This window comes from Phascolarctos cinereus, unplaced genomic scaffold (assembly GCF_003287225.1).
Source record: "Phascolarctos cinereus isolate Bilbo 61053 unplaced genomic scaffold, phaCin_HiC Scaffold_2;HRSCAF=192, whole genome shotgun sequence".
Classification (NCBI taxonomy): Eukaryota; Metazoa; Chordata; class Mammalia; order Diprotodontia; family Phascolarctidae; genus Phascolarctos; species Phascolarctos cinereus.
Window position 1 is genome coordinate 390,674,363 of NW_027555625.1, and position 20,585 is coordinate 390,694,947.

The following is a 20,585-nucleotide window of genomic DNA, read 5'->3' on the forward strand; positions in this document are numbered from 1 at the left end:
TGGAGGGAGACAATATATAAATCATTAGATGTGTATATAGATGTAGATATAGAGATTAGGTACATAAAGAGTAGAAGGGCAGTAACCTTAGAGAAGAAGGCTGGAATAAATAGGGAAGATTTCCTGAAGAAGGAAATGTTTGAGCTGAGTTTTTAAGAAAGACAAGAATTCTAAGAGGCAAGAGAGAAGGGGGGGAAGAGAGACAGATAGGGAGAAAGAGGGGGAGAGACAGAGAGAAGGGAGAGAGGGAGAGAAGAGAGGGAGGGAGAGACAGAGAAGGGAGAGAGACAGAGAGGGAGAGGGACAGAGAGGAAAGAGAGAGAGATGGTGGGAAGGTAAGAGGGAGGGAGGGAGACAGAGATGAGAGAGACAGAGAGGGAGAGACAGTGACAAAGAGAAGGGAGAGAGACAGAGGTAGAGAGAAGGAGAGGAGAGAGAAAGAGACACAGAGAGAGAATGAGAGAATGCAAAGGTGCAGAGAAGAGGAATGAGGTGCTGTGTGTAAAGACCAGCCAGGAGGCAAGTACGGCTGGATTGCAGATTACGTGGAGGGGGCTGAAGTGTAAGGAAACTGAAAGGGTCCAGGCTGAAAAGAGCTTGAAATGCCGAACAAAGGGCTTCATACTGCATCCTGGAGGTAGAAGGGAACTGACCACTGGAATTTATTGAGGAAGCAGGGGATGTGATCAGACCTACAGCACTAGTAGCTCTGTGTATGTTTTTAAATTCCTGCTGCATCAATTTCTCTTGTGTCTTATCAAGTCCCTTAATCCCTTACATTGCCTTGGCAGTTTTGACTTTCCAAAGAATTTCCATATGCATCATTTTGTGACTGTCCCCTCATCAAAATCCTAGAGGTCAGTCAAGGCTCAAAAAGCCAACTGTGCCTTCTTTCCCTGGACAGGAGCTTGAATGGCTTTTGGAGATCAACCGTCTAACCCATCGGCTACTGTGTAAGCACATGACCCTGGACAGCTTTGACGCCATGTTCCGGGAAGCCAATCACAATGTTTCTGCCCCTTATGGCCGCATCACCCTCCATGTGTTCTGGGAGCTGAACTTTGACTTCCTCCCTAACTACTGCTACAATGGATCCACTAACCGGTAAGAAGGTTTCTGTGAAGGGTAGAGAGAAGCTGTGGGGTTTTGCTTCTAGGGCAGATGTGCATGCATAGCGAATGTGTCTACAATGAATGTTAAGCACCTGCTGTGTGCAAAGCACCATATAGGCACTACGGGAGATCCAGAGTTAGGTAAGGTATGGTCTTTACCCTTTAGCAGTTAAAGTCTAGTAGGGGACTAAAACAACAACATAGGTGATAATGGACAATATTATATGATTGATGCATGAACAGGGGTACAATACAAAATACTGAGGGGAAGGGGTCATTACCAGCTGGAGAGGTCAGGAAATAATGCCAGAGGAGATGGCATTGGATTGGATTTCAAAGGAAGAAAAAGAAGGGAGGGGGCAAGAATAAGCTTTTATAAAGCACCTACTATGTGCCAGGCATTGTGCTAAGCTCTTTACAAATACTATCTCATTTGATCCCCACAACAACCCTTCAAGGTAGGTGCTGTTATTATCCTCATTTTACAGTTGAGGCTACTAAGACAAACAGAGGTGAAATGACTTCCCCAGAGTCACACAACTAGTAAATATCTGAGGTCAGATTTGAACTCAGGTCTTTCTGACTCAAGGCTCAGTGCTCTATCTGCTGTACTATCTGTAAGGGCATTCCTAGCATAGGGGACAGCGTGAGAAAAGACAGAGAGGCGTGAAGATTGCCTGCTGGGGAGCATAGAGTTAGTTGCCCTGCTTGGCCAGTGTATACAGTGCATCGAAGGATGTAATAGGAGATAAAATCGGAAGGTTCCAGGCTGTGAAGGGCCTTGAACATCAAGCAGAATTTACATGAATGAATGAATGAAATAGCATTTATTGAGTGCTTACGAAGTGCCAAGGACAGCAGTAGGGATACAATTAGAAGAACAAATAGACCTTGCTCACCAGAAGCTCACATTCTAACTGGGGGACATAACACATAGAGGACCCATGCAAATACACAGCTGTATAGTACTCATGTTCATGAATATATATATGCATATCCCAATATGCCTGTTTATAACTGCAATCAGTCAACAAACATTCCTCAAGGACCTACCACGTATATGGCATTGTACCTGCCTAGTATTGTAGGGGATACCAGAACTCATGTTTCTGTAGTGCTTTTCCTCACTATGATCCTATGGGGTTGGTAGTGTAAGTACTGTTATTATTACCTGTATATTATAGGTATAATGAAATTAAGGCTTTGAGAGGTTAACAGATTTGACCAAGTCATACCATGCAAGGGAGTGGTGGAGTTAAATCCTAGCTGCATGCTCTACACACAAAGGAGGGTACAAGACATGACCCCTTGTTCTCTAAGAACTTGCATTCTAGGTGGAGAATCAATCATGTTCACAAATATCACAAAAATCACAAATAACCGTGATACTCAGGGAACTTGAATGTGCAGAAATGTGTATATTCGTAGATACATCCAGATTTCATTCATAAGATGCCCATAGGCCCACCTTTTTATACACAGACACAACAGAATACACATGTCAGAACGGGTGTTTAATTCCCTTGAGATTCTATCCTCCTTGTATCCTGGAAAAACAAATTTAGAGAGACAGCTTGACATATTAGAATGGTCAGACAACTTGAATTAGAATCTATTCTCTGCCATTTATTAGCTGTTTGACTATACAAGTCACCTCCCCTCTCTGGGTCTTCATTTCCTTATGTAAAAAGGGGGAAGAGAAGCAACATTGTGTAATATCTAGAAAGCCAGCCTTGAAGCCAGGAAGACTTGGGTTCAGGTCCTGCCTCTGACATTTTCTGTGACCCTGGGCAGATTTCAGTTCTTTAGGCTAGCAGTGTCAAACATGCAGCCCGATTATAGCCAGAAATACTCCCTAGTAGAGCCTAAATCAGGTGAAAATGCAATTGGAAAATACTTAACAAAATAAGCAAAAAGACAGTAAAGCATAGATAATGTTGATATGGGGCATCTGGGTGGCGCAGTGGATAGAACACCAGGCCTGGTACTAGCTGTGAGACCCTGGGCAAGTCATTTAACACTGTTTATCTCAGTTTCCTCATCTATAAAATGATCTGGAGAAGGAAATGGCAAATCACTCCAGTATTTTTGCCAACAAAACCTGAAAAGGGGTCAGGAAGAGTCAGACACGTGACCAAACAATAAACAAAATGTTAATATGTGGTTTTCTGTGTCCATGTGAATGGGCAGAGATCCATATGCATGGTTAAAATGGCCCTATTTCTATATGAGTTTGACACTGCTGTACTAGGTATCTAAGACTTTAAGCTGAAAGTGCCAACATGCACATGTAAGGTACCCTTCCTTACTAGGGAGTTCTGTATACATAGGAAATCACAAGTCAAGTCCCTAGTCTAATTATTTACCTCTATATACACAGTCACATATGTGTGTGTTTACAAATGGACACCTGTGTGTGCATACACATGTATGTAGGTGGAACATAAGGAAATGGTGATAAAGGGCTAGAGATTCAGGCCCTGTCTCTCCCTCTGAGTTGCTGATTGCATACAGGCAAATCCATCACTTATTTCAGGCTGTAGTTTTCCCGTCTGTGAAGGGAGATAATAATACCTTAATGAGAGAATGTCTGAGGAAAAGGAGAACCTTGAAAGGCAGGTGCTTGATAATCATGACTGTTGCTATTTTAGGGTGGTATTTTTTTTTTGCTGATTCTAACAGAGTACTCTCCACTTTGGACCCAAACATGGGATTTCTTGGACCCTAACCCTCCTCTCAATTTACTTGACCTTGATAAGCATACAGCTCCCTAAGCAGATAGCCAGCTCTGCAAACCCATCTCAGTTTTCTATGGCCACATGACCCTTTCAGTCTTCAAAAAAGAAAAGTGGAAAAGGGACCTATACCATCCATCCCTGAGCTTTGCCACATACACACAGACTAGGTGGTTAATAAACATTGATTGAATATGATAGCACATGATACGATGGTCCAAACCTATTCTCTTCATTCTGTTCAGAAAGGGCTTTGTTGCAGCACATTCCCTGTGTTGGGATTTCAGAACACATCTAACTCTATCTAACTCTTGGTCCCTCTCTTCTCCTCTGTCAGCTTTGTCCGAACAGCCATTCCCTTCACCCAGGAACCACAGAGGGACAAACCTGCCAACGTTCAGCCATACTACCTCTATGGGTCCAAGGTCAGTGATATATCAGCACACTCCTTATAAAACTGTCAGTAGGATAACCCACATCAGCAGATCACATGAAGGGAAGTGTCTTCCAAGCTAGGAGCTAAATCAGGCATAAGGCTTAGAGATAAAAGGACTTCAAAGAGAAATAAGGATACTAGAGTCTTTTTAAAATCAGCTTTAGTCAGGCTGAAAATCTGGATCATGCGTGGCAATGTAAAGACATGGTATTTTATTATATACTTGTCACGTACTATCAGGGAGGGCTTGGGGATGGGAAGAGGGTGTACAACGACTCTCTCTGAGCTTGGTTGCCCCATCGTGATTCCTTCTTGTTTTACTAATTACAGGGTGCTCATATGATCCTATGACTGCTGGGTGATGGCATGGCAGTGGAGTGGAGGGAAGGGAATGGATAGTAGGGACATAAGGTATATCTATCTTTGCTCATTGGCTTCAGCCTTAAGGACCACATCTTAGGCTCTCATCTCACACTGGTGCAGCCCAGGCTCCAAGATGGTTCTCCTCTTCCTTTCCTCCTATTTATATTCACATGCATGGATCTAACTTAAGCCCTCATGCTCCTTTTTGGACCACCAGCCACAACCATTCACTGATACTTGGAGCTTACATGGGGAGGCAGTTTCTTGTCAAGGGACTTTGTAACAGGAGAAACAAAAGAGCTGAAGATTTCAATTATTAAGGAGATTATAATTACAATAAATCCCACCAAAATTCAAGAATAATTTTTTTCCAGTTCAACAGAAATCTGCCACTATTAACATCAAGATCCTTCTCAAGCATCTGGCTTGGGACTCAGGGTCCATAGAAACAACCCACAATAGAAAGAAATTGTGTGATCTTGGGCAACAGCGATGACCTATGTTTGTCTCATTCTTAAAAGCTTATTAAGTCCTTTCTTCTCAGCACCCTTGTGAAGTGGAGAGTACACAGATTTCTCTTTGGTTTTGTTCTTGACTAAATCTATAATTTCATTGGCACAGGGTGCTCCTCAGGAAGAACTTCCACCAGGATCAACAACTGTTCCACAACTTTTAGTTTGAGAAAAAAAAATCTCCTGGAACATTTAGAGTTCAAATGACTTGCCTAGGGTCATATAGCCAGTATGGGTCCAGGGTGGGACTTGAATTCAGGTCTTCCTGCCACCCAGGCCAGCTCTCTGTCCAGAATGCCACACTTCCTCTCTAGTACAAATGTTACTGTCGTCATTTTATAAAGGAGGAGATGAGGACCACTGGGTTTAATTGACTTGTCTATGGCCACATATGAGCTGGAACTCAGACTCAAATTTTTTTTAAATCTAAGACCAGTCCTCTTTCCACTACACACACTGACTAAATTCATACAATCTCTCTAAGACTTCACTTCCTCCAATGTAAAATGAGAGGTGGGGGGTGGTTGGACTAGGTAATCTATGAATTACCTTCTGCCTCAAAGATTCTCTGACTCTACACCCCACCTCTGCCTTCTCCCCTTCCAGATTATAGGGTGGATGAGCTGAGAATATGTAGAGGCCACCGGGTGCTAGAGGCCCTGGGGGCTTTGTATAGCATTGACAGTGGGCCGACCTATTTATATCCCTGGGCATTTACCCAGACCCTAAACTGAGACTTCCCTGGCACAGGAAGAAAAGGAGTTTTTGGGGTTTTTTTATAAAGGAGGAAAAAAAATCAAACAATATCACTTAAGCACATGTCATGAAATTGGCTGTGCTCTGTTGGCACGTCTCTTTTGAACCACTCATCCATCATTCATAGCCCATAATGAGGAACTACAACAGCTTGATCATGAGTCCCCTTGTGGGAGAAATGGGCAGAGGGAGAGTCGTGGGAGCTCTCAGGTGTGGTGCTAGAACTCTTGGTCAGTAGTGCTGTCATGGGGAACTCCTGCAGGTCTTCCCCCCTCTGCCCAAGGCCCAGAGCCCCCTCAGCCCACCTCACCAACTCATCAGCTTCCTCCTGCTGGCTTGAGTGGTATGTCCACCGTGGCTCGTGGCACCTCAGACACCAGAACTGGAGACAGAAGAAGGCTAAGATGGCCATGAAGCAGGCAAGGAGAAGAGCCGTGACCACCCAGAGAGATACGCCAGGATCCAGCTGGGAGCCATGAGCAGCTTTGGAGCTTTTATCCAAGGTGTGGAACATAGTACAGTGGTTGGCGGAGGGGTAGGAATTCTTGCAGGTGATGCACAGAAAGTAGATTGTAGACGGAGCGAGCTGGCGAAGGACCAGGGAGCTGACGGTTCGGGGCACCCTTTCTTCATGGTGAAAGGGGTGGCGCAAGTAGCCTGAGAAGATGCTGTTCCAGTTGGGCCTATACATGATGTGGTAATTATTCTCCAGACAGGGCTCCAGCGTGGACCAGGAGATAGTTGCTTGGGTATAAGAAACATTTTTAACTTCAACGTTCATCATGTCTCTGAAATCCAAAGCACAAGAAAAGATTAATTCTCCTTACTCTGGTAAATCTACATCCCAAGGAAAGTAACCTGAAGAGGACTAGCAAAGCAGGGCCTGGCTTGGCCAAGATGTACTTTTCATGAAGACTTATGGGCAATTCAGACATTTAGTAAAGAGCCTGTTATGTGCAGAACACTGTCCTCGGGACTGGGGGAGATGCAGAGCTTAATTAAATAAGACACAGTTACTGACCTCATAGTACTTGCAGTCTGGGGAGACAAAGGGGAAACGACTAAAATACCAGCTACAGTCAATCCAGTGAACATCTGTGAAGGCCTTGCTGACAACGCACTCTGCTAAGAAATCCTAAACATGGTCACTGCCCCCGAGGAACTCACATTCTGCTGAGGAGAGAGAATGGGAGAGGAGAGGAACAGCGTCTTAACAGAGAAATATAGAGGTAGGGACTGGACCTGTATTTCATTGCCATGGGGAAATCTCAGGTGAAGAAATGCATTCGGCCAGTGCAGGCCAGCTCCTCTACAATCTGTAGTCTTAGAGAGTTGCCTAGAGTGCTAAGTTCAATGACTCATACTAAGTTATGTGACCAGGATGTGTCAGAGGTAAAACTTGAACCCAGATCTTTCTGACTTCAAGGGCAGCTCTTTAGCCATTGTGTCATCAAGCTGCTTCTCGTGTATGATGAGGGCCTGGGAGACAGTCTAGGCAAACAATGCCAAGTAAGTGGAAAGCCTCTTCAGTAACACCCCCTGCTACTGCCTCACCTCATCTGAGTATGGGGAGAAGCCTGGGATCTTGAAGGCTATAACAGTGAAGTACAAATCGTAGCAAGTCCTATCAAGTGGCCAAGGGTTTGACTGTGTGCCCAGAGATGGACTGCAGGCATATCCTTTCAACATGAGCTTTGCTAAGTCAATCGATCAATCAGACAGCCGATATTTATTAAGTGCCAGGCACTGTGCTAAGTGCAACAGTTTGGAGAGACGCCTCTGGTTGACCACCAGATGATGAATTTTTTTTTGGTCACAGTAACTCTCCTAAGTTGGAGAATGTTTCCCGAATCGTGGAGCAGCTGTAATCAATGTTGTTTAATGGAATACTCCCATTTCACCGCCATGAAAGAATAGGTCTATGGAATTTTTAAAGTAAACATAACCTAAGGTCTGTGTGAGATTTGGGGTTGGGAGGGAAGCCATTACCCTTTTCCAGGGTTAGTGGTAGAAATCAAGGAAACTTGATTTAAAGTGGAGGTGTTATTTAAAGTAAAGGATGGGTAAGAATTCAGCAGGGGCGGGGGAGGGGGGAAGGAGAAGGGGGACTAGATAGAGAAGTGCATTAGAAGTATAGGGATTAGTATGAGCAAAGGCATGAAAAGAGGTAAATTCAGGGCATGTAGAAGAGAAAGTGATTACCTGGAGGAAGATTAATGTATGATAAGGTTGGAAATATATGGGGCCAGATTGTGGAAGGTCTAAAAATCCAGGCTCAAGAGGATGGGCTTTACTTAGTATGTGATGAGGAGTCGTGCAGGACTTTTGAGCAAGGAAATGAAATGATCAGTTCAGTGTCAAAGACATGGATGAGTCTGGCAGAGTACAAGGGATGTCTCTGGGGAAGGAGAAAGAGCAGAATTGGTAATATTGGTTAAGAGGCTATTGAAATAGTAAGAGAGAGTGGTAATAAGGGCCTATGCTTATGTGGTATCTGTGGGAATAGAGAGGAGGGGTTGGGATGTGAGACGCTGCAGGGGTAGCATCGATGAGAGTAACTAATTAAATGTGAGAGCCGAGGGAGGGGAAAGAGAAGAGTGAAAGGAAAAATATACAGTTGAAGGGATGGAAGGATTGAAATGACCTCAGCCAGCTTGGTTTAGCTCAGAATGATCTTCTGGTCCAAACTCAGAGCAGAGCAGCCCAGGGCTCTGGGAGGCCCTGCCTAAGGTAGATGTGGACAATATTAGCATAGGAGAGACTTAGGGTCTTTGGCACAAATGGGGGATGGGCAATTCTGGGTATTGACCCCCTCCCAGTGGCAGCTGGGTCAACAATAAGTAGGTCTAAACCCCCTTTCACCACATATGCCTTTTCCTTTTTTCCATCTCTCCCTCTCCATTTCACATCTCCTCCCTTCCCTCTTCTCCTCCTTTTCCTTCCTTCCCCCTCTCTGCATTCTTCCCATCTGCTTTGCCTGGGCTATGGGATGCAGTGGTCACCATGGGTATTAGGCAACCTCATCTAGCTACGCAGGCTAAATAGGAGGGAGCTTTGCCCTGTTTGAGTAACAATAGTTCTCCCCTGTTCTGTTCATGTGAATATCTTTGAATGGTCTAAAAAGGGAACATTTTTAAAAGGATGAGGAGTGGAGATGAGGCAAAACCACAAGAAGCTTCAGGCTTAGTCACTGGAGCTCCCAGATACCTATTCAAATTCAATTTATGCCGCTTCTTCCCTCTGTGATAGCTCCCGTTTGTCTAGTCATTAGGCTTTAAAATGCGTCATGCCTGATAACATGGGAGAGGGCTTTGTGCCATACAGCTCCTGTCTCACAACATGGTGCACCCAGCAAAAGCCAACTTAACAACCCAAGGCAGCCAGCCCTTCGCAGTGGGGCACATCCGAAGACAGAACTGCTGTGCTCTGCCTGGATACCCCAGCAAAACTCAGGGCTGCTGGTGGGAAAAGGCCTGGCTACCAGGAAAGTTCACCAAGTCAAGTAAAACCCCAGAGGCTCCCCTGAAGGGAGAAAGAAGGGAAGCCACGATTGCTTCTTTTCTGCCAACTTGTAGACTTCAAGCTGGAAGAAATCTTGGGAAGCCTTCTATTCCAACCCCTTCATTTTACAAACAAGGAAACTGAGGCCCAGAGAGGTTTAGTGACTTTCCTCTGTACCATTCCCCCTGTACTTCCTGAACTCCCTCTGTAAGTTCTTACTGTAACATTAGGAAACAGCCATACTCAGTATATGCAGATCTGGGTACAAATCTCCCCCCATACACACACACACACTGTTTCTGATCACCATAAGACAGTAAAAATTAGACAATCCAATGTGAACTTGAGTTCACCAAGGGGCTGTTATTTTATTATTTCCCCATCACCACCTCCTTATAACCTTGCCTGTATCTCTTAAGGGAACTGAACCACAGGAAACTATATGGCACTGAAATGATTTTCCAGGTTTTGCTTTTCATCCGAGCTCACAGCACTCAGGCTTGGAAATATCACTTCCATTTAGCTGAGCATCCCTTCCCTGAATAATGGGTTCTAAAGGGATTCATTAAGTGCTTTCAAGCCCTGTCTCTGAGAGGTTATTCCAGACCTGCATCTTGGAACTGTCCTTCATTCCCTCCCTTCTCTTATCTCCTCCCATACAGCCACATATTCTCCCCATCCCAATTTGACTAGGCATGGAGGACCCAATTCATTTACATAGAATATCCAGTGGCACGGACTTTGGAGAAGATCCAGTTTTACTGTCATTATGTGAGTTGAGGAAGTGGAGGCCCACAGCAGTAAAATGATTTGAAATGGATATGTAGCTCCATAGTGGAAGATTTGGGATATGAACCCAGGGCTGCTGACTGCCAGGCCTGTGATTTTTCCATTACACAGCCTTGCCCCAAATCTATGCTGTTCATTACTTTAGATGCATAGGTGTACCCCATGGCAGTAAAAAAGAGCCTCTTTTCTCTTCATTCTGGCCCAGGGCCATGGTACATTGGCTCACTTGACAGAGTTCCCTAATAAAGCCTCTTCCAGTTCCTCAATAAATAAATAGATATAATTTACGTAAATGTATATTTCATATACGTACATATTTATTTATTCCCTGCCTCTCTGGATGAATGCCTACCTCCTTTAATTCAGCCTCATTCTCCCATTCTCCCCTCACCCTCATTCCATTGTATTCCTACCTAAGGCTTTTTTGTTTTCCTCTCTGGTTTTGTTCTTAAAAGCCGTGACTTTGTGGTTCACTCCCTGGTTCCCTCCTGTGTTCCAAGTAATGACTGGGGTTTCTCCAGACAGAGCATGAGAAAGAAAGGCTGTGTATCTTACCTTACAAGTTCCCTTCCCTGGAGAACTATTCAGCCAGAGCCCAGCTCTCCGTGATAGAGCAGACAGAAAGCAGAATTAATGACACTTTTCCTTCTCTTCCCTCACAGTTGGGGTCCCTCCCCAATGTCTCTTTTGCTGCTGACTGAGAAAGCCCATTGCCACCCCTACCCCTCTCCAAGCTTTGTATTATACATTTCTTCAGCGTCAGCATCCCTCACCATGGCAACCAGTGGGACCTGTGCGCACATCGTTTTCAGGGAGCCAGTCAGTGGTCTGTCTCCTGAAAGCCTGCAGCCCTGGGAGGGGGAAAATTCTCTTTTCTATTTGGACAAAGAGTTAAAAAAAAAAACTTGGGAAGAATCAAATTTCATGCTTGCCTTGGTTTTATCTCTTCATTATTACTCCTATTTCTCCATATTTTTCTTTGCTCACTTTAACCATGATTGAAGATTTAAGAGAACTCATTTTAGTTTTTTGTGGCAAAAATTACCTTCCCTTCTTACCCCCACTCATCTGAATTGCACCTACCTTCTCTCCTCCCCCACTCAACTCTTCACCTCCATAATATCTTTTCTATTCCTTTACTTTTCACTCTGTTATTGTGCATTAGTTATGCAAGCTTGGGCTTGGCTTAGCCATTTAACCATTCAGACAGGGTCTCAGTTTCCTCTCTTGTAAAATGAGAGGGTTAGAGCCTTATAAAATGAGAAGGTTGGGAACCTGCAGCTCTGAGGCCACTTGTGGCCCTCTAGGTCCTCAAGTGTGGCCCTTTGAGTGAACATTCACATAACATTCTATGAAATTTGGAGCCAGTCAAAGGGCCACACTTGAGGACCTGAAGGGCTACATGTGGCCTCGAGGCAGCAGGTTCCCCGCCCCTGGGTTAGACGATTTGATCTCCAGCGTCCTTGAGTCCAGTGATTCTGGGATTCTTTTAGTGATTCCATGCTCCCTTTCTCCACAGCAGCATGTTCTGGCTGTGAGATCGCAGCTCCTTTCATCCCTATCCTCCATATGCCCTCAGCTCCAACATTTACTGGTTAGTGACCATGGGCAAGTTACTGACTCCATCTGAGTCTCAGTTTTCCAATCTCCAAAGTGGGGGTAGTGCTTTTTGCACAAACTACCCCTTAGGATCATTGTGTGGAAAGTGCTTTGTAAATCAGAGAGAGTTATAGACATGTGAACTATTATTAAATGTGTCAACCTTTCTGTTTCCTAGCCTCTGTTTTCTGTCACCCAAACAAGTAGATTCAAGAAAGCAAGGACTAGAATACTTTTTTTTTCTTGGTTTGGTTTCTTAATCCTTGTCTCAAGATTTCCTCATCTGAGAAATGATCACTTACTTAAAGGTCAGAGCCAGAGTGGTCCTGTGAGGTTGGCTAGCTCAACCTCCTCATGTTACAAATAAGGAAATTAAGTCCCAGAGAATCACCAGCTCCAGGGATAGTATTGAGAAGGTTGACAGAGATAAGAAAGTTCTGTTACACTAGCCAGAGGGAGTCAGAGGCCTTTGCCCTGGCAAAAAAGGGTTTCTCTAAATGATATTCTCTTGATGACTCTAATATTTCATGACTATTAGAGGCTATCCCATAATTTACAAGTGGGATTTTATTTTAAGAGGGAAATCCAAGGTTTATAGGAAACATGAGCTGCAGAAGAACTCCTCCCAAACATTAATAGTATCCTCTGAAATCCAATCTCCCCACAGAGTATATAACATTACTCTTGCTACGGAAGGAAGACTGCAGGTGGCTTCCAGTCTGTTTGTATTAATAGGATTATTTAGGAGCAGAGGAAGAAGGGGAAAAAAGCCAGTGCTAATAATACAGCCAAAAAGTGCTCGGATGGATCTCATCATACTATTCTTCAGAGCCAGGAATTCCTAACTTCAGTTTTCTTCACCAGCATTTTTTCATCTGGATTTTAACTACTCAGTTCTGGAGAATAATAGACTATTATAGCTAGAAGAAGCTTTAAGAGATTAACTAGTAACTCTTTATGTTACTGATGAGGAAACCAAGACCCAGAGGTAAAAATGACTTGCCCAAGGTCACTCAGCTAGTAAGAGGAGGGGTGAAATTAGAACCCAGGTCCCCAGACTCCTAGGCTTTTTAGCCTTCTTTCTAGATTGCCAGATTGACATTGATGTCTTTCAAAACCAAGAGCAGCCATACAGCTATGCCTGGAGGAGTAGGGGGTTGTCTGGAGACATCTACGTCATCCCACAGTGCCGTGTTCCTCAGTCAGGGATGAAGAATCCTCCACATGGTCATTTCACTGCATTAAACTCTGACGCTTCCTTTCCATTTTCATAATTAGCAATAGCCAGAGAAAGTCACCCTAGCTCTGGGTCAGAATCATCCTCACCTGGATATGACAGGGAAGGAGCCACTGAGTGGCAGCTGTCTGTCCCACAACTGATATCCGGCCACAATGAGGTCAGGGATTAAAAGAGTAAAAGATGTTTTGTTGTTGTTGTTCAGTTGTTGCAGTCTGCTTGTGACCCCATTTGGGGTTTTCTTGGCAAAGATATTGGAATGGTTGGCCATTTCTTTCTCCAGCTCATTTTACAGATGTGGAAACTGAGGCAAGCAGAGTTGAGTGACTTGCCCAGAGTCACACAGTTAGTAAGTGTCTAAGGCCAGATTTGAGCTCAGGAATATGAGTCTTCCTGACTCCAGGCCTGGCACTCTATCCGCTGCACCCCCCAGCTGCCCAATAAAAGAGGCGGAGAGGGAAATAGCACCGAACTGCTCACTAGCCAGGCAAGGGTTTATGCCTGATGGTCTCACTGGGCAGGACAGGTTTCTCCAATGCACATAAATCCCTACTTTCTTGGTTAACAACAGGACAGAGTTTCGTGGTGCAGCAAGGTAAAGATACCAAAGAGTAATTATTACCAAAGTAGAGCATTCAGGTGCCAATAGAGAAGCAGTTTGGTAGAGGACATAGCAGGCTAGCCTTGGAGCCAGGAAGACCTAGGTTCAAATCCTACTTATATTTGCTGTGTGAGGGTAGTGAGGTCATTAAACCTCCCAGTGTCCACACAATTGCTATAAATTGGTGATAAGTATCTGTGGAGGGAGTTTCCAACACTGGGAGTTCCCTACACCATTAAAATCACTGATCTCAACTCCTCAGTCCCAAAATAAGGGTGCTACAGAGAGCTTCTAAGTAACCAGACATTTTTTCAAACAACTAACAGCACTTAAAATTTCCAAAGCATTTTATATACATTAATTAATTAATTTAGGCCTCACAGAACCTTGTGAAGTAAGATTTCCAGGTTTTACATTTTATTCTCATTTTACAGAAGAGGAAACTGAGACTCAAAACAGTTAAGTACGTTGCCCAGGGTCACATAGTTAATAAGCATCATAGGTAGGATTTGAGCCCAGGTTTTCATGACACCAAGTTAAGCACTCTTTCTACTGTACCACACTGCCTTTTGAGCACCAAATTGTACATAGCAGACGTAGATCTCAAAAAAATTAATATTTTCTCTTAAGAGAATCTGTGCTCAAATTATGAGAACGTGTAACATACATTTTTTTCAAAATCTTCATTGCCTATGAAAATGGTAAGGCTAAGAGAAGGCTATACAGTACAGTGCATTTGGCCCCAGCTTTCATAGTACATTTATGCCTTCCATATCCTGGGGTTAAAGGTGTGGTACCCCCAGGATCTGGAAAATTCGTGTAAAATTTTTGGCCCTCCTTTCACACCAGAGAAGAAGTCTAAATTTTTCTTTTTCTTTTATGGGGTGTGCACAGCACCTTACTGTAAAATTTGGGTTAAGTATTTGATCACAGGCTCTCTGTCATCTATTGGTCTCTATGTGCCGTCTGTGGCTTCCATAAAACTCCCCAAAAGTTCCCATTTAATTTCTTATGCCAACCCACGATATATCAAAACAGTGATGGGAAAAGTCACAATGTGGAAGGGATAACTGCACTCTGTCCCAAAAGTACATTGTACCCATAAGAGTAGTAATGCATAAAGAGGTATTTTTTACTATAGGAAATTTAGCAACTACTCTATACGATCACTGAGCAGCTAGGTGGCGCCATAGTGCACAGAGAGACTCATCTTCCTGAGTTCAAATCTGGTCTCAGACACTAAATAGCTGTGTGACTCTGGGCAAGTCACTTAATCCTGTTTGCCTCAGTTTCCTCATCTGTAAAATGAGCTGGAGAAGGAAAGGGCAAGCCTTTCCAGTATCTTTGCCAAGAAAACTCCGAGTGGGGTCATGAAGAGCTTTCACAACTGAAAACGACTGAACAGTCAACAATTACTATGATCACCAAAATGTAGTATAGTACTCAGCCACAGGAATAAGGACTAGACCTGGGATTTCAGCAGTGTAGGTAACTTTTGGTAATGAAAGTCCCTCCATCAGTGCAGGTCAGCATCTTCTCTGCAATCTGCAGTCTTAGAAAAGACTTACCCAGGGCACAAAGCCAGCATGTGTCAGAAACAGGACTTGACTCAGGTCTTCACATCAGCTCTCTCTCTAGTTACTCCACACAGACTCTCAGCCATACTACTCCCAAAAGGACAAGATAGCTACCATCAGCCTATTTCACCCGGACCATCTAGTGGTTGGAGAACTGAGTCTTAGAATGGGTGCAAATGAGTGACAAAAATATAAAACTCTAGCTACTTCTCTCTCTGCCTCGATTTTGCCTTCCCTAAAATGAGGGAGATTAATTACGAGGATCTTTATTTTTTTTTATAGGCAGTTGGGGTTAAGTGACTTGCCCAGGGTCACACAGCTAGTAAGTGTCAAGTGTCTGGTCTGAGGCTGGATTTGAACTCAGGTCCTCCTGACTTTGGGGCCAGTGCTCTATCTACTGCGCCACCTAGCTGCCCCTACGAGGATCTTTAAGAGCCCTTCCTTATCTGATGTATTATTTTCTCAGATTTCTTCCGACTCTGACATTATAGGATTCTGTACTTTACCAGGCCTCCCAATTTCCTCTTCCACCCCAAGCATGGCTGCTGTTACTTTGGCTTTTCAAAGTGATTTAGAATTTTAAGATCCACATACTCTACCTGAATAGAAGAGCTATTATTATCAAAGTGTGGCCAGCTGATTATATGTAAAAACCTGTAAGAAGTAGAGAAAGAAAGAGAGGAAATCATAAGCATTTTTAACCTGAAGAAAAAAGTACTCAGTGCTTAGAAGTTTTGAGAGAGTTAGCGGTTGTGATTCCAGAGTTCAGGGATGCAAAGTGTTTACCCAATAGTTTACAAAGGAATTAAGTGCTTTGAATCTGTCCTCCCACTCACACGGAAAAGGAAACAGAATGTTAAAACTGACAGGAATCTTAGAACATAGAACTTCAAAGCTTGAAGGGACCTTAGAACACAGAGTATTAGAGCTAGAAGGAAGTTGAGAACTTAGAATTTCAGGACTGGAAAGGACCTTACAATCTGGACTGTTAAAGCTAGGAAAGGGTTTAGAATTAATAGGAAGTTACTAGTAGAAGGGACTCTAGAATGTGGAATGTCAGAGCTGGAAGGGATTTGCAAACACAGACACTATTATCTGATTTCCATAAAAGTCAAGGTGGAAATGTGAAATTCCCTGGTACTATCCACCATGATCTATAAGCATACTAGTCCATAACAAAGTGGAAATCTCAGCTTTAGAATACGCGTCACACAAAGTCTGTCCGTGGGGCCGCTTGGATATTAAAGAGCTCCGCTGAGGGTAAGCAATGGCAAATATCCTAGTCTGTGATGAAATACCAAGCAGGTCAGAGTGATGACGGATAGTTAGGTTATTCAGCTAACAGACTGGATTCCATCAGATCACAAACAACTGAGACTCAATGGGCCAAACAATGATAGAGAAATGATGGGTGCATGATTAGCGATTCCGACATTCATTAATTTTGTGCTTGCTTTAAAAGGAGAATATGAATTATCTTCTGGTCAGTAGACAGTCCCAAGAAATGCAGATATACTGACGCACAATATTCAGTTTCAGATGCTATTTGGGTTTTGTTTTGTGCCATTTTCAACATCCTTTTTTCCTCCATTCTTAAGATATTTCTTTGCCTGAAGAAAACCCATTTGGCATCAAACGTGGTTAATATGTGGTCTTAAATTAGGGTTGCTTGTTATTTTAGACACGAAGAATCATATAATTTTAGTGCTGGAAGACACCCTGGGGCTCATCTAGTCCAACAGATGGGGGAAATGAAATCCAGAGAGGAAAGTGACTTTTATTTCATGCAGTTTGACTTTAAATGAAGGCTGTTTTAAGTGAGCTTTCTTAAAAAGACTAGGTACACATTGAATTCAAGAGACAGGAGTGTTCAGCCCTGTTAATTGAGTCAGCTCAAAAAAGATGTTCAAGTCTGCTTATGAACCAATCCTGCTAATTGACTCTGCTTTTTTTTTGTGAAGTCAATTAGCAGGATCAATTTAGATTTAGTTAATTGGTAGTATGCCCACTAGGAACATTTGTGGTAGGTTCCAAATATCTAGAATCACCGTTGCATCCCTGTTTTTCCTTACATCATCAGAATATGTCCAGCCTTCTGCCTCTCCACCCCTTCCCCTATGGGGCAGTAAGGTCCAGCCTCCTACTGAGTCAGCAGGTTAGACTGGGTGCCCTTAGGGGTTGTATGTGCATGTCTCTGTTGGCATGTATGTGTTTCTATACTTGCGTGTGTGTTTGTGTGTCCTAGGAAATGATGAAGAGTGAAGCTTGAATGTTGGTGATTCTTCCAGAGGGGTTTGGTTTGCCTAATACTGACTTTGCAATTCTCTTCAGTTCAATCCTGTTCCTGAGAGGCTTGGGTCATACCTTGAAGCATAGGCTTCTGAAGGACATAAAGAGAACTCAGTTCCATTCAATTTGGCAAGCATTTCTTGAGTATTTGCTATGTGTTAGGATCCATGAAAGATACAAAGGAGATGAAAGATATGGTCCCTGCCTTCAAGGAGCTTGGTCCTATCAATGTGTCCAAACGAGAGTCTTCAAATTGCATGGGGTGTGCCTGTTTTTTGTTTTGTTTTGTGGTTTCTGACCTGTGGTGGTGAAGCATCTCTATAGGTCCCTTCCAGTTCTAAATCTGAGACTTAGCAAACCTGTCATCTAGCTGATGAGTTGCCATCCATCTTTGTATGGATGTTTAAGAAAAGCTGCCATCGGCAATAGGAGACCTTAGAAAACAAGCATCTTGGAAATAAGACTTGGGCAGTGGAATTTATCACGCACTTCTAGGGCTACACCAGGTTTTTGTTCACTCTGAAGTGGCTCTGCAGATGGATTCTGGAGGTGGCCTTCCTGCCCACTTCCCAGGGAAATGGTGACATAGAAGGAATGCGTCACAAGCCATAAGGCAGCTGCAGAAGAGTACAGAAGAGAAGGAAAGTTGTACACCCCCTCATTCAATAAGCATTTATTAAGTCTGCTAGGTGGCTGGTGCTGCTGTACCAGCGCTAGCAGTACAAAGATGAATCCCTACCCTCAAGAAACTTACATTCCTTTGTAGGCTTTGTGAAGCATGAAATGCCATGTAAATATGTGAGTTGAGTTGCTAGGCATTATGTTTGTCTCACTCCCGAAACGTGTAAAATAATCAAATTAGACTAAATTATCCCTAAGGTCACTTTCAGCCCTGACTGTCTCTGATTCTTGAGAAGGTCTCAGGTACATATCATAAAAAAAAAAACAAAAGATGGAGAGATGACTACTGACTTCCCTTTGGTGGTCCCAATTCAGAAAAATGATTGTTGTCCCAAAGCTCCTTTCACTAGCATGTCCTAAAGAAGGAACTGTATAGGAAGACCAGGGTTCACTCTTGCTGCTCTGTGGGTTAGAAGAAATGCTAACTGGCACTGAGAAAAGAGCCTAATGGACCATAAATGTTGAGCTTTTATCAAAGGCAGTATTCTCAAATGCTCGCCATTACCAGATCAGCATCTCAACATGCTCCTGTGGGCCTAGGCAGACCATTAGTGGCTCTTGTCGAACACCATTAGCTAAAGGGGCACTCACTTGAAGAAAAATCCCTTTTCCTAAAAGCAAACAGAAAAATAGAGAATTCAGTCTTGTGGCTGCAATCTTGTAGGCACGTTGGATCTATGCCCACGAGGCAACATGACACCAAGTTTAAAGAACTGGCCTCAGAATCAGAAAGACTTGGGTTGCAGGCCCACCTCCCAGCTCTGTAACCCTTGCCAAGATGCTTAATTTCTCAGACACACACACACCCTCCCCCAGCAGTTCTCTAGGAAGAGGTACTGAGCTGCCTCAGGGGGATTTTCCTCACCAAAAGTTCCCTATAGCAGCAGCTCTCAAACCTTTTGGTCTCAGAACCACTTTGCACTCATAAAAATTATTGAGGACCCACCAAAGAACTTTTGTTTATGTGAGTCATATCTATCAGTATTTGCCATATTTTAAATCAAAATGACTTTATGTTATTATGAAAATAGTTTTTACTTTATGGGCCCCATTTGAAAGTGTCCCAGGGGTGTGCAGACAACACTTTGAGAAGCACAGCATATACCAATGACATCAAAGATCTGGTACAAAAAAAAAATAATATGAAATAATAATGCAAAAATACCAATACATACTATATTGTGCAATGTTTAAAAAGTTTGAAAGGCATAATTTCTAGGTAATTAATCATTTTATTAATAATGCTAGCATTTTATTAATAAAAAGGTCAACGACATTCTCAAATGCCAAAGACCAGTCATGGTGGTAGGCTCACAGTTCATATGCCCTTGGAAGAATGGGTGTTGCTAAGGATGGCAATCAGCTCTGATTGGTTAACAAGTTATAAGAGAGAATGACTATTACAATGAGAGATGGACCTATTTTAATGAAGGGCTGAGGGAATGTAACTTTATGTCATTTATTTCTAAATTGGCGGATCTTGGGCAATCTAATCAAAGAATTTGTGTCCCTCACCCAAGCCTGAGCAGAAGACAACGGGTGTGGGAGTTTCTCTTTAGATTAAATTCCTTGCAAGGCTGTGTGGAGCAGCAATACCTAGACTGAGGAGAATGTTAATCCTATCGGCTATCATACTCCTGTCCTGCTGGGCCTTAAAATGAGGACTTTAGAAAAAGGGAAAGAACTTTGGATCTCCCAAATCATTGGTTATTAATAATCATTTCTCTCAATTCTTAACATCTATATTTGCCCTGCATATGAAAACTTAATCATGGTACTAGCCCAGCTACATAGATCACTGAGCTGAAGTGAACATTTTCATAAAAATGCCTGGTATGTGCATGATACTAACGAGCAGTGATCATACTTTTGAGTCTCTAATAGGCACTCCTATCCCTCACCAAAGTGGCCTTTAGAATATATTGTGACTACTTGTGATAATGTCTCCATTCACCTTCTATTTAGCTGAGAATTTCATTACACTCAAGTAGTATTAAGAATTCGTCTGCATAGCACCAAAGTAGGTGAAGTTTTCATATAATAAATGGATTCTATTATGCAGAATGGTGAAGGAATGGGGGATTGCAGCTGATCAAATATCCTGATTTTTAGAGAGCTCCCAAATATGCAATGCAGGAATTTTCAGTTTTAAGATGATTGGGATTCAGTAAGATTTCCCCCCAGGCAGTAAAACTAGACTGAATAGAACAGAATCTTCCTTTGAGGATCCCTAAGGATTCTGAAGCATAGGTATGAATGCCATTAACATTATATTGTGGAAGTGTTGGGTAGCAGAGAGTTCTGGGTAACAGAGCCTCAGATAACAGTTTCTGTTGATTAAATTAAAGTGCATTAGTTCATTTCTGTTAGAGACAGAGTAGCATAGTAGATAGATGG

The 20,585-nt window shown here is 43.0% G+C and overlaps 2 protein-coding genes across 2 annotated transcripts in view; one reads left to right on the plus strand and one right to left on the minus strand.

Moving 5' to 3' along the window:
• CYFIP2 (cytoplasmic FMR1 interacting protein 2) overlaps positions 1 to 20,585 on the plus strand; it is a 137,847-nt gene that overhangs the window by 75,190 nt on the left and 42,072 nt on the right. Inside the window, 2 exon segments of the mRNA XM_078150535.1 lie at positions 905 to 1,104; positions 4,185 to 4,272. Coding sequence (XP_078006661.1) covers positions 905 to 1,104; positions 4,185 to 4,272 — 288 coding nt within the window.
• On the minus strand, positions 6,036 to 6,695 carry FNDC9 (fibronectin type III domain containing 9). Its single transcript, XM_078148891.1, has one exon. It carries the CDS (start codon positions 6,693 to 6,695, stop codon positions 6,036 to 6,038), a length of 660 nt encoding a protein of 219 aa, XP_078005017.1.